This window comes from Gavia stellata, chromosome 5 (assembly GCF_030936135.1).
Source record: "Gavia stellata isolate bGavSte3 chromosome 5, bGavSte3.hap2, whole genome shotgun sequence".
Taxonomy (NCBI): domain Eukaryota; kingdom Metazoa; phylum Chordata; class Aves; order Gaviiformes; family Gaviidae; genus Gavia; species Gavia stellata.
This window is the reverse complement of record NC_082598.1, coordinates 33,567,033-33,581,484: the sequence shown is the minus strand read 5'-3', so window position 1 is coordinate 33,581,484 and position 14,452 is coordinate 33,567,033. Positions and strand designations below refer to the sequence as shown.

The following is a 14,452-nucleotide window of genomic DNA, read 5'->3' as shown; positions in this document are numbered from 1 at the left end:
TCAAGAATCACGTAACGTGATCCCTACACCAATCTCTTCAAAGTCTCTTTATTTGCAAAACTGAGTAACAGTACTAGCTATAGTTCCAATTTTATGATAGCTGACTGTAATCAATGGAGAAATATTTTGAAAATGCTGGATATAGTTCAAATGGCAACACTTACAGTCTCCTGCTTCCAGGCACGCAGGAGATGATGCATACCCAAGCAAGGTGAGCGCAGATGCCAAATGTATGTTCTGGGGCCAGGTCTATTGCAGCTGCGGCTTCACTGAATCAACTTTTATTTTCATGTTTACTTGTATTTACACACACATTATCTACCTACCTACCTGCCTATCTATTTTAGTCTCTCTCACTTCAGATCTAACATTTTGACTTATGGGTTTTGATCTAATTTTTGAAGGGTCACTGACATGGTAACCAAGCAGAGTTAGGGTCAGGTTTAATCTATACAAATTTGTTAAATACAGTAACAGGTGGACAATAGTATATCTAATGTTTGAAAATTCTCCTTTCTTTCTTCTATCCACGAAGACTGGTAACAGGAAAAGAGTAAGAAGGAGAAATTTTTATCAGGGACCATGACAGAGAACAAATAAAAAGTAGGATGTGAAGAGGACTATAAAAGCATAGTTAGAAAGAAAGGTGCAATATCCACAGTTAAATGTTGTCCTTGCTTCCCACCTTATATACTTATTTGAGCTCGTTTTCAGCATCAGTTTCTGAAAGACAAAGCCTCCTATTTCAATTTCCTCCCACTTAGCTGTTGTAATGGAAGCCTTTTTTTTTTTTTTTAAAAGTTGCCAGTCTATTCCACCATATTCTGTTTATGGAATCATGAAAGACTTTTTTTCTTTTTTTTTTCCCCTCCTTCTTCTATTTTCCCTTTGGCCAAATAATCCAATGTCTGCTGGCTTCTTCCCCTGACCGGAGGAGACGGTTATTAGGAATTAGCAAAAATAAGGATGTGTACTTTTAATATTAGAATACAAAAAATGATCAGCATGCCACAATTGGCAAGTGGTGACACCTTCCAAAATAAATGACACCTCTTCTGCTTAAGCTATGCTACCAGAAAACAAGTCCTCCAGATCTCACCCACTTGATTGTGCATCACTTCCTTCAAAAGAAGAACTGAGGGAAATTCAGTGTGTCGAGACCAGTTTCTTCACATTTCCATTTTCTTTAGGTTAGCATAGCTTCTCTGAATTGAGCCTTATAACTTGACTTGAAAACAATTAAGAAACAGCACACAGGAAATCAGGGTGTCTTTGTTTTAAATAAATAGTGGTCTGACACTTAAATCCATTCCATGTGTCTGTTTCATTCTTTATATTTTGTTCCATCTTCTTCAGTAAGGCAGAGGGGGTTTTCTCTTATGTATTTATTACATTTATTTATAAACTCAACTACACAAAAAATGTATGAAGATAAGAATTGATGTCTTCTGCAAATATCCTTTTTACAAACATCTGATTCAATTCTTACAAATATTTTTTATTCCATTAATCGCCTGCACTTGTTCAGTAGAAAATAAAGGCCTTGTGCAGTCTTCAGAAAACTAACTAAACTAACTAACTAAACCACTAACCACAAACCTGATTTCTGGTTAAACATACTAATTTCTATAGAAATGTCAAAAAACATGTTTGCCATAGCTAGGTGTTTCAGTGTAATCCCAGGCATCTGCTGTGTATGGACATCACCAATTTACAAACCTCTGTTTTATGCCGTATTGTGTAGTTTGTTAATGTAAAGCCACGTAGTCATTGTAAAATCAGAAGCCCTAATGACGAGTGGGCAATCTTCTGGTTTTCATGGGTTTTTTTAAATTATCAATTTTTTACTTCATCACTGAAATTCATTTAGAATAGCATTAATTATTTCTCCCATTTCTTTTAAAATCAGAAAATAAATGAAATGAACATAAATCAGAAAGAGTCCTCTTGTTCCAAGGCTTTTCCATTTTATACTTGTCAGTGCAAGCATCATTCTCCTGTACTTACTGGATCCTATCACCTGAAAACTTATAAGTATTTGAATTTTAAGATGCAATTATCAGATTTATCATGATCAAAATCAAAATATAGTGGATGATTTAAGATTTTTTGAAGATTTTCTCTCAAGTGCCAAATTCTTCTTAATGCACAAATCTCAATGACATGTGAAATAAGCTCATTTTTCTTTCAAAGTCTGTGCTTTTTAGAACTGTTTAAATTTCTAATCAGAAGAAAAATAAACTCTCTGCTTAAATAATTAATAAGAAGAATTTACAGAACTGCTTTTTTCAAGCAATAAACTAAGTAAAGCTCTAGTTTGAAAAATATTGTAATTCAGATTTGTAATGTAACAAAACCTTTGATGCAACAAAACTACTGCCAAGTTCTAGATGTCCTGCCAACTGTTCCAAAGCACATGAAAATTATTCAGCTCAACGTCAGTTTTGCTATCAGGAATATTCTCCTCAAAAAGAAATCACTGAACCCCAGCTTAGCAAATTGCTTCAGCATATGGTTTTCATGGTATGAACTACATCTATGTACAGTACATTTTATTTCATTACAAATCTTGTCCCAAACAGATGATAGTGTTACATTATGTCAGTCAGTATTTTCAGGTCGCCTGGGATTATACGCAGAATGAATGACAAAGTGAAGTGGACTCCCAGGGAAAGAATCTTTCCCAAGTCCTTCCATCATTATGGCAATTAAATAATTCTGCTGACCACTGATACAGCAGTATCACTTTAATAGCGTAATTATCTGTGAACAAAGTACCAATTAAAAAGATACAGACTAAAAACGGGAATTAAACTTCAAAAATCATTATATACAACACACCCATGCACTGTAATAAAGAGATACTATTTACAATTTACATTACATTTATTATTTACATTACATAAGGCAAACAAACAACTACATTCAGTAAAGAATAGCTCATGTTCTCATGATTATTGACATCATCATGAATCTCAATCCAGACAAAAAAATTAATTTCAAGATTACATCAAAATATTCAAAGACTGAAAATACACGTACCACTAAGAATTCCTTTTTGTCCACCATCTCATTGCCATCAGTATCAAACATGTTGAAAGCGATTCTAAAACCTGCATGCGGCTCTGCCAAAAAAACACCCCAAACCCATTCAATTATTTATTTGCTTGGAAAGATAGCAAATATAAAACTCGTAGGAAATTTTTTGGTGTCTGTTTATAAAAGTCTTATCCTCAACTAATTTAAAGTAGTACATTCGTGTATACAGTAAATGCAAATCATAACATCTGTAAAACAATATTATCCATGTTATGAAAACAGAAGGCATGCTCACAAATTCATAGATCAGGGGAAATAAGACAGTAGAAATAGAACATGAAATATCCAGGAAAAAAAATCTCACAGTAATGGCTGGTTGGGTAGTTAAGAGTGTTAGTTCATAACTAACAATTTTGTAGGAAATAAATTTTCTATGAAAACACAGTGTTCTAAAAGACACTTTAAAAAGTTTTGCAAAAAAGGTACAGGATGCAACTTCTAGTCAAAACAAATGATGTGTTGAAAAAGACTCAGAATTTTCTTGTTTACATGCTTAGAGTCATTGAAATCCAGTTAGAATTTTAAATTATTTCCAAAATGTGAGGATTTTGAAGGTAACTGTAAGTGAAGCCTTTAGGCAACATTTTGGTGATACTCAGTAATTTGCAATATGGATGAATTATGGCCAAAAGTTAGTCTAGACAACAAAGAAATTATGCAAGAATATCCATCAATCCAGCAGTTAGGGACTGTAAGGGTTCAGTGTCAAGTTCCTGCTCTGATTCACAATAAGAATGCAAATCATGTCTGAAGAAAAACATAATGTATCCAATAGAAATTTTTTAATTGCATACAAAGGAAAGACAAGTCAAACACTTCACTCCTTCCCAAAAAACGTCTCTTAAATATCAAACCAAAGTCTGTATCAGCCTTAGTTTACTCTAGCTGTAAGTTCTTCTAGTTTGCTTTTATGGGTGGTAGAAGAATAAGTATTCAATTTTGTTAGCGTTTTCTAACATAAACATTTACTTTAATTTGACAGATTTTATATTTTATATTCTATCATTGTCTCATTGATGTCACCCATTATGCACTAATAGGTGAAACAAACCAGTAATAATGTATATCTTTCTCTTCTCCCTATATTCACTGTCCTTTATGAACTTCAGAAAATTCAGATAAAAATTTTGTAAGAATTTCACAGAAGAAAATAAATTTAAGTTTTTAACTGGGGTTTAGCTGAAGTGTATGGCTCAACTTTCTCAACAGTCAGTAAAAGGTGTTCTAGATAATAAAGCACTTAAATAAAACATAACACAGGATTCCAAGGAGGATGGGAGAGGTTCAAATGGACAGAGATATGCATGATACATTTTTTTCCATATTGGGATATGCAGGGCGGGGAGGGGGAGGGAGTATTGTAATGTACAGCAATACATTCAGAGCTTAGAAATTTGTAAGGAAGTTTTGTGGTTTTTTTTCCTCCAAAAGTACTTACTTGTTAAAATACATAAGAGGAATAAATATTCTGTGTAAGATATCACACCTGAAGAAAAAAAAAAAAGTTATGCCATATTAGTTTCACCTTGCCTTCACATCCTAAACTTGAAAATATTAAACCTATGTATAAGAGGGGAATTTTTGTACATGTGAATATGCATATTCATACTTCTGTGCATGTGACTGTATTCAACCTGGTCAATGAGTTATTTGTCTAAAATACTGATCTATGAGGTGGGTTTTTTTATTTGTGTTTGGTTTTGAGTATTTTAGGGGAGGAATACATTAAATATGGCAAATAAACAACTACAGTCAGTGGAGAATGGCTCAGTAAACAGAAGCTGGCTAGATTCTTAGAAGCGAACAGAAATTATTTATTAGATTTTCTTTCCAAAACCCCCACCGACAATTCATGACAACACTCTCTAACAGTATGAGAACATTTACTCTGAGAACCTTAACAGCGCTCCCTCCTGATACGTAACATTTGAATACAGTTCTTGAATTTAATATGTGCTTTGTAAATGCATGGCCTGAAAACTTGGGCTCATGTTACTTATGAATGCATAGATTTGGGCTTTTGAGTTGTCTTTATATGCACGTTTTCATAACCATCACCTGAAATTTATATTAAAAGTCCTACTAAATGAATGCATAAATTTTGTTAAATATTTTTAAAGCCTGTTAGAGATATTTGTACTATCTCTTCTTCTACATTCAGAAGATCTGTAAGGAATACATTCTAAGCTTTTCATCTTTTATTAGATGTCAAAAGGCAATCACAATGTGGAATGGCACCTCCTTTTCTCTTCAGAAGTTAATAAGGCAGAATTTAAATTAGAGCTGAAGTCAATATCCAAATAGTATGTATGGTACCATAAGCTGTACTTCTGCTTTTCTAGCTCTTGGGTAAAGAGACAACCTTGCAGAATACCCATAGTACCAATGAATAGAAACATCTTACAGTTCAGTAAGAACTGAAAACAATGACTTACAGCTCTCCCAAAAGCCCTTAGCTCTAATGATCTTTGAGGCTGAACTAGCAAAACTGGTTCTTGATTTCTAACCAATTGATTTTGTCTGTTCTCCAAAACCAAAAGTGTTAAGTCAGTCCACAACATTAGACTATTTCAAAAGAGTTAAAAAAAAAAAGTATTTAGATGCCTGAGAGTAAAGATGTCTATCAGCTGCGATTTTCAAAAGTTGCTGTCTGTCTCCTTGATTTCAGTCCAAGTCAGGTGCAAAAGTTTTTCTAAAAACAGCCATATCTTTGGATGTTTAAATATCTTTTAAAATCTGACTTAACTTAATATATGACAAACTATGTAAATAGTCATCTGAATGTTTTTCACTGAAAAACCTGTAAAATTAAATCTCAAAATATTGTATTATTCATGTGGATTTTACAATTATTTTAACACATCTAACATCAGCACTTCCAACACTGCCGAAGTAAGAAACTTTGTCATTTTCCACTAATATTTACAGCACAAAAAGTTCTAAATTAATTCTGTCCTGAAATAATACTCAGGAGGTACTTTCTATCCTCTTGAATAGCTGAGAAATGAAAATCTCAGCTGTATTTCTCTTGGATCTGTCCAAATGTCCAAACGCCTCCCCAAACTTTGATCATACAAAACTCCTGCCTAAAAGCCAACTGTCCTGAAAGAAGAGCGCCTTCAAGAGAATGCCTACTATCCTCAAACATAAAAGAAAAAATAACCATCCACAGAGATCTCCACAGATATCACAGAGACTGGAATATAAAGACAATACAAAAGGAAGACAATTAACTAAATTGTTTTTGGAACCAAATCACATACTAGAAAGAATCACTAAACCCCTCAACCTTTACCAGCTGAAATGCTGCCCCCCCAACTTCCATTCCATTCATGGGGGGGGGGAGGGAAGGTATTTTGCCATCTTTTGATCCAAGAGCAAATTTAAGTCTTCAGAACCAGATTTACTACTGATAGTAGATCTAGTTAGGAAGGCTACTAAGTATTTTTAATACCACCTACTCTTTTCCTCCATTTACACATAGCTCCACACTGAAGATTAGCAAAGATTTAATGCAAGCATTTAAGTAACACATGCTCTATGCTTTATCTTCTTGGTTTTATACAGCAGCTTGCAGAAATGAGTTTTCAAAGGCCTGCTTGAATCTGTTTGGACAAGCAGCTATCAAGAAATCAGATACCTCAAAGGTTCTCATTCAGTGATGTAAAACATTCTTTAATAGCCAGTCAATAAAAGTTAATATGTATTTTTGTTTGTTTGATGACACCTTCTTTGTTGTAAAATGGAGGAAGAAAGTGCAATTGTCAAGTAGTCCATCACAGGTATGAAAAGAGCAATATAAAAGGCCTTGAAAGCATTCTCTCCTTTTGTTTGTACTGGTATAATGTAGATGTACAGAGATAGTTCTGGTTGATTGCTCTGAGTGTTATGGGAGAGAGGCTCTGAAATGATGACTGAACAGAAAGAAAAGCTTACACTAAGATCAGAAGGAAGAGAGGGAGGTCAAGGGTAAAACATAAAAATAAAACTTAAGGACAAATGGCATAAATCTATGTGGCTCATCTTATTTAAATGAATCTACGGCAAAATAAATGGACATAGGCTTTTGCTACTTGCTTTGTACTAAATATGCATGTTTTGAAGAAAATGAGTAAAATAACCTCGGAGTTTTCATGTCATGTACTAAATAAGCACTAAATTAGAATTAAGGAGACCTGAATTCTATACCCATTCCTGTCACTGGCTTACTGAACGACCTTATCAGACCCATCATCTTTTCTTATATTATCTATAAAATGGGATAACGGAACTCAATTTTTCATAAAGCATGCTGAAAAGCTATGGAAGTGCTAATGTTTATTACTAACTTTACCAGCTTATTACCCAGCTTTCAGTCCTCTTAATTCCATCAACTTCTGTAGAATTTCACCAGCAGAAAACTAGAGTTAAGATATTGTTTAATCAAGACTGCACATTGCAGACATTTTATTACAGGCTTAATAAGCAACATCTAGATATGTTTTTTTTAAACTAATAATGTATTGATTTAACAGATTCCGAAGCTGAATTTTTATGTAATTAATATTTCAAAAGTCAGTTGTTCTGACTATATAGAAAGCAGACTAGAGCAAGGAAATAAAAGGAAATACAGTGCAAAGATGTGCCAGTTTCTGCCTCTCTGGAGTTCTGGCTGCAGACTAAAAGGAGAAAAGAGAATGCCTCCATGCACTAGATATTCAAGCCCGGGACCCTCCTCTAAGACTAGGTGCATACTTACTCCTTTAATAAATTTGAGCTGCATTTGAATTAGATTCGTCAATTACATGCACACGTTTGATTGCAAATTTGTTGTTGGCATCTGTATTTTAAACATTCATAAAAGTGTCTTTGTTTTATAGCAAGTACTTGTGGCTGCTTTTAAAAATATTGAAAACGGTCCACCAGACCTTTACCATTCTGAATATAAGCAAAGGAATATGTGAATTATTTATCATAAATAATTTTTAAATGTCTGTATACAAGCCATCATATGCTTTTTTTTCCCCTGTGTTTTTCGTTTTTGAAGTGATAGAGCTTATTAAGAAACAAAAAAAAAAGAAAGAGACCAGGAATGTCGCTCATGGCTCTCCCTCTACCAACAGTATGAGTTTTAAAAGCTATCAAAGCCCTCATCTGCAGAATTTAAAGGGATATATAGCATTTCTGAAACTGTATCTTTGTGTTGTGAAGAAAAAGCTTATTCAGTGATATAAGATACCACTACTGCCTTTAAAAATAATCACATCATTGACCCTCTTAAAAAAAGTAAAGAGATATTGTGTCTTTATTAGAATATTCTATCTATGGTCTATAGATCATTCTTCATTACAACAAACTAAACTTGAAACATTCAAACACCAGTTTAACAAACTCTAAGATACCAATTTACTTAAATAGGCTAGCCGTCACATGGCATGATTAAAACACTGTAAAGACTAAAGGGAACTTTTCCATGCTGTAAAATGTAGAAAGCAACAAACACTTTTTATCTTTTCGAAGATGTGACTCAGATTGAAGTACAACATCACTTTAGCCACAATAAATTAATACAAGTGATAAATTGATTCAGGAAAATAAATTCTTATCCCCCACCTTTCTCATTAAGATTACGGAAAAGTTTGGATGATCCTTTCCAAACTGGTGGTGTCTCCATAAGGATCTGATTCAGCTCCTAAAAAAAAAGATTAAAAAAAAAGAGAAAAGTATATATTTAAATATTCCATGAAGTAGCTAACGGATTATGAGCAAATGCTAGGAAATCAAATAGAGAAGACAAGGAACTGCATGCAAATCTAACAGTTAATTTAACTTCAGTTTACTACAATTACTTTGGAAGTACTCAAGCACATACAGAAATTTTGCACACGTGATTATTCCAAAAATTGCTCATCTGCATGAATACTAAGTGTTTGCAGAGTTAGAGACAGACATTTAACACATTTGTTGCTGAAATTACTCATCACTGCCCATATTCACTAAAGCAAGGATAAGTCCCCCTGGATTTCAGTAAGGTTTTCATACAAGCGCCAAGCAACTGTTCTTTTAAAAAAACTGAACCTGAACTAAAGCAAACTTCACCCATGAATATGAATGTACTTAAAATACAAGGATACAGACAGAGTCTTTTTGCAGTTGTACAAATAGGGGGGGCGGGGTGGGGAAGAGGCACTTAAACATCACAAAAGGTAGAGTGGCATGAGTATTTCAGGCAGCTTTGGATACACCTGTTACACTTAGACACTAAAGAAACTCAGTCAGTTATGGGCTGAGGGAGGAACTGACAGATGCTTGAGAAAGTCAGTACATCCAACGTAACAAGCACTGCTGCTCAAGTACCTTAGAGATTCTGGATTCAGCTGAGTCTGAAGTGACAAAAACGAAGAAATCAAAGTCTATTTTTTTTTAATAAAGATTTAAAAACTGCCTTCTTTCTCCTGTGACTCTAAGTTTACATCATGTAGGAAAGTAACTGTATCAAAATCTATAGTTATAAGACAGCACAGGAATTATTGCCCACCTGCTTTGAAAGGGATCGCCACTTTTTAGCACCTGCAAGAAAAGACAAAGTCATGAATGCACAGAATTTAGTTATGCCAATGTGATGTCATAAAAATTAGACTGCATCTACACTCCGTGTTTTCTAGCCAAAGAAGAGGTATTTTCCCTACTTCATGAGGCTAATCTTCAACCTGGTTCCAAAAAATTGTCTTTATGTTATTAAAAAAAAAATTAGTTTAATATATACCTAAACTCCTAACTTTAAAGAGCCAATTCAGATGTATAGTTTTTAATTCAACTCCGCTTCAGTAAGAGAAAAGACTTTCTACCTCCAAAATACAGCACTAAAAGATTAAAGAGGAAATAGAGGGCATTCGTGTTAACTTGTGGTATCAATATTCTGAAATGATTATTTAGCAGCAGTAGTATTACAGTGCAGATTGTAGGGAGACCTGGATTCTGGCCCTTGCTTCAAGGACTACTCATATCTTTTAAAGCAAATACAGAGAAAAAAAAAAAATCATTGAAACTACACCAGATGCTAAAACTCCCTTCAGCCATTCCTAATAACTCAGATTCATGCTCCTTTTTACAGCCTCTGTCAGGCTCAATTTTTTGTAAGCAGTTTAAACAGAGGAGCTGAAGAGGAACTGGAACTGCTCGTTAACACTGAAAACTGATAATGAGTAAGACTGAGCAGATGCTTTCTTCCTAATGCCTTACATGAAAGACTCCAGGAGCAGAAAAAGATACTCGCATTCAGCAACAGTTGTCCACAACCATCCAAGAATTCAAAACTTGAGGTTCACCCCCACCCTCTCAGGTGCACAGATTTGATATTAAGATAAAGCAATGTGAACATCAGAATTCACAAAGGTACAAAAAGTAGCATAGCATGTGGTCAAATCCATAACTTTTTGGTTGGTAAAGGCTCATTTTTGTAGAGCAAAACACTCTGTGGTATTAGAAATCCCTTCCTCATGATGAACTCCATGCTACATTAATTATCACAATACAGAAGCTACTCACTATGGTCTTTCATTAGTTCATGGTTAGAAACTCACTGAATCATCATAGAATGGTTTGGGTTGGAAGGGACCTTAAAGATCACCTAGTTCCAACCCCGCTGCCATGGGCAGGGACACCTTCCACTAGACCAGGTTGCTCAAAGCCCCATCCAACCTGGCCTTAAACAGTTCCAGGGTTGGGGCATCCACAACTTCCCTGGGCAACCTGTTCCAGTGCCTCACCACCCTCATGGTGAAGAATTTCTTTCTTGTATCTAACCTAAATCTACCCTTGTTCACTTTAAAGCCATTACCCTTTGTCCTATTTCAGTTTTACATCTTGGTAAAGGTTAGCACCAAGACTGTCTGCAAATCCCACTCCAACTATGGTGAAGTTATATCAAGCAACACCATAACATGAGCTAACAGATTTTCATATACTTTTCAGTTTAATTTTTTCATGTCAGTTGAAGTCTTGTCTCAAAATACTAAATAAAACCCAACAAATCAATCTCATTTGCCATACAAATTGATACATGTTTATGCTTACGATAAAAAACTTGGGAAATAAATATATCTAACTTCCCAATCAGATAATTTCCCAGTCTCATATACTGTATAAAGATTTTCTTTCTAGAGAAGCAAGTGAAGATTTACGTGTATATACATAGTTCTTACAGCTCAGTATTAGGCTAAAATTACTATAGTTAAGAGCTGAAGCGAACAAAATGCATTTCCTCGTCTCTTAATTGGCTTTTTAAATATACAAACATATATTCAGATGATAAAAATCATGCATGACTGTTAAAAATATTATATTTTCCCAAATGAAAGCCTGCACCATAAAGGCAGCAGCATCAAGTTAATTATAGCATTTATTTTATATTTTTTATAATAACTGACTGGAGTCAAAAGTTACATTTTATGAAAGAAAATATACTCCTACCATATTAGTTAGTGTTTAATCAAAAAAGGAAGTGAACACCCTCTTGACCTTTGTAGTGTTTACAAGATTTCCAAAGTAAATCAATCACAAAAGACGCATTCACTCCATCACAAATCTCATTCAGGTCTAGTATTATTAGCTTTTCTACAAAGCAGACATAAAGAGCTACTATTATTACTCTTCAAAGGGCATTTTTGCTTTTTGACAAAACTCAAGACCGTTCTAGTCTTCATCCATTAAAAAAAAAAAAAAAACAGGTGTATGTTCATTTTATTCCTACAAAATACAGATGCTCTAGTATGTCAGCCTGAATGGACCCAATTATTTACAACTCGCAACTTATTTACAAAATGATCAAAAAATACAAAATACCATGTTTAGAATGTATTATTTTATTCAGAAAAATACCTTCCTTAAACTTACTACCTTCTATAGAGCAAGACAGAAAATTACGACTTGCCCAAACAGACAAAGTGGTACTTTGACAAAGCTGCAGTACAAAGGATACACAGTCAGAGATCAGAGGTTGGAAGTGGTAATACCTGCAGGTCACCTACTTCATCTATTACTTCCTATTTGTCAGCCTTCTGTCCAAATGTCCCAGACAATGAGACTTCCATATAATGAAGTCATCCACGTCTATTTAGTTACAGCCTCTTACACTATCCCTTAAAATAATTATCTCAGTCATGTAACCTCTGATACTAGTCTATAAAACTAAAGGACATCAAGGTTAGTTTTGCTTTCAGTCTGAGATGAACTGGATGCACAGTAAGGATTTTGGTACAAACAACGTTTGCTACACTGAACTCAGAAGGGTGCCTGACTGTCCAACTCCAGATCTCTTCTCCTTTGGCATGAGATGAACAGAATGTCCATGTGAGCTTAATGCTTTTTGGTTTGGTTTTTAAAATCTGAATACTTGCTGTGAGAGAGGAGGAAGCATAAATTTCATTAGCATGGAAAAATCTCAATAGCAAACCATACATACAGTGTGGTCAAACCAGTCAATCTGTCATAAAATGGAGTTAAAACAAAATGTTTAACTGATGTCCAGTATATGGCACAAATGCTTCATGACCATACATGGTGAAACCCAATTCCACAGCAACATAAAAACGAAGACTTGGAGATCTCGGCAGGGGAAGTATTTATAAAGTGCTGATGTGTATTTGTATTAACTTCTGTGATAAGGAATCTGCTTCCTCTCTTTTAACTGCAGAGCAAAAAAAGAGAATGAAGACTTTCTTTCTGGTAAGAGTTTCAAAGTTTTACAAGTTTTCACCATCTAAGCTCTATCTTCTGTCTTCACTGTTACAATGAGATTAGATCTTTATTCAAAAGTTATAGTAGTTTTGATCACTGATGTGCCATGGCTGAATTCTTTCCTCTTGTTTCATTACTGTTAAGAGAACAAAGGGGAAAAATCTAACATCTGCACAGAGCTTTAAGCTCTCCGCTGACTGTTTTAAATGTTTTTGACTGTTCTCTATACTAGCTTTGTGGTGTAGACTTTAGGAAGAAAGAGCTAAGGTGAGTTATTATACATGTCACACCTGAGCAAAGATATTCACTTTCCCCAGAAGTCGTGTGTTGCTACCAATGCACTGCAAGCCTGAGGGCCAGGAAATCAAACTAGATCAGAAATGGATCACCTTACTATTTAGACACTCTTTGATACTTAAAGCAAAAATTTTACAATAAGTTAACTAAAGTTGATAGTTTATTTTTCATTAATTTAATTAACACATAGCGCTACCTCTGGGAACTTTTAAGTGTAGAAAGTGGATCCCCTGGGGGACTGAAACTCTTACTCAAAGCATGCTACTTCGAAAGCCATGATATGGTTATAAAAATCTCTGTAGGGCAAAGAAAAACCCCACACGACAGCAGATGACAATTTAAGATGACAAAAAATTGTAAAACAATGTTATCCTAAATTATTTAGAGAACTCATGTCTTGCCTGCCGATTTATACAGAAACTACACAGAGGAGGAGGCCGGAGTTTTACAGCATCACTGGCCTGCTCAGAAAGAAACCGTAACTGTGTCAATCCAAATGGTACAAATGAACTTCCTGTCTTTCATGCCTGTTGAGTCATCTGTGACCTCTTAAGACAAGAACGTTTAACTACTGACTAGTATACAGATGTTTACAATCTAATAACAATCAGGATATTGACTGTATGCACTTGGATACCATTAAAAATAAAGATCTGGAAGATGCAGTACCTTTTTACCACAATCAGAAACAGAAGTAGTAATCAAAAGCAAATGGAAAAATAACATACACCACTGGCATTTTCCCTCACAATTTTATCAATATAAAACTCCTGCTTACGTTTGGGTTCATCATTTGTGACAGCCTGAATGAAGTCATATGGAGTCATATATAGCTGTCCTTCAAATTCTAAACTGGCAAACCTACGAAACCGTTGCTCCCGAGGAGTTGCATAAAGGTGTAAATCTTCAAGGTCTGATCTGTTTTCTGTAACCTTCAAAGACAGAAGGAAACAATTTTAATGTATGAAAAAAGTTTTGGTTTATAACTGCCACTGCCATTCACCATAAAGAAACAGTAAATGTAAAGGTGGTAATTCGTAAAGCCAAATGCATCCAAAAATTTCTATATGGTAAGAGCTGAAACTACAGTCAGGACTTCACTGCTATCATTTTCAGTGTTCTACAATTTTAGCAATAATTCTTTATGCATTGAAATTGTTGACACTATCCAAGCTCAGGGGAAAAAAAAAAAAAGAGGAAAAAAGAACTTAGGCTCTTGAATCATAGAAAAAGGGGCAACTTTAGCTCAAGGAAGTCCACGTAACTTCAGCAGTTAATCTTAGCGGAGTTGTTTAAAGTCTGTTTCAGTTGTCTGACATTTCCAGAAGAGAATGGAATA

General features: G+C 34.6%; 1 protein-coding gene across 1 annotated transcript in view; it reads right to left on the bottom strand.

Annotated features, from left to right (window-relative positions):
* Positions 1 to 14,452, bottom strand: part of MICU3 (mitochondrial calcium uptake family member 3) — a 59,181-nt gene that overhangs the window by 31,531 nt on the left and 13,198 nt on the right. Inside the window, exons 2-6 of the mRNA XM_059817439.1 lie at positions 13,892 to 14,045; positions 9,617 to 9,648; positions 8,692 to 8,770; positions 4,538 to 4,585; positions 3,043 to 3,125 (exon numbers count right to left, since the gene is read on the bottom strand). Coding sequence (XP_059673422.1) covers positions 3,043 to 3,125; positions 4,538 to 4,585; positions 8,692 to 8,770; positions 9,617 to 9,648; positions 13,892 to 13,940 — 291 coding nt within the window. The 5' untranslated portion in view covers positions 13,941 to 14,045. The remainder of the gene's footprint in view (positions 1 to 3,042; positions 3,126 to 4,537; positions 4,586 to 8,691; positions 8,771 to 9,616; positions 9,649 to 13,891; positions 14,046 to 14,452) is intronic.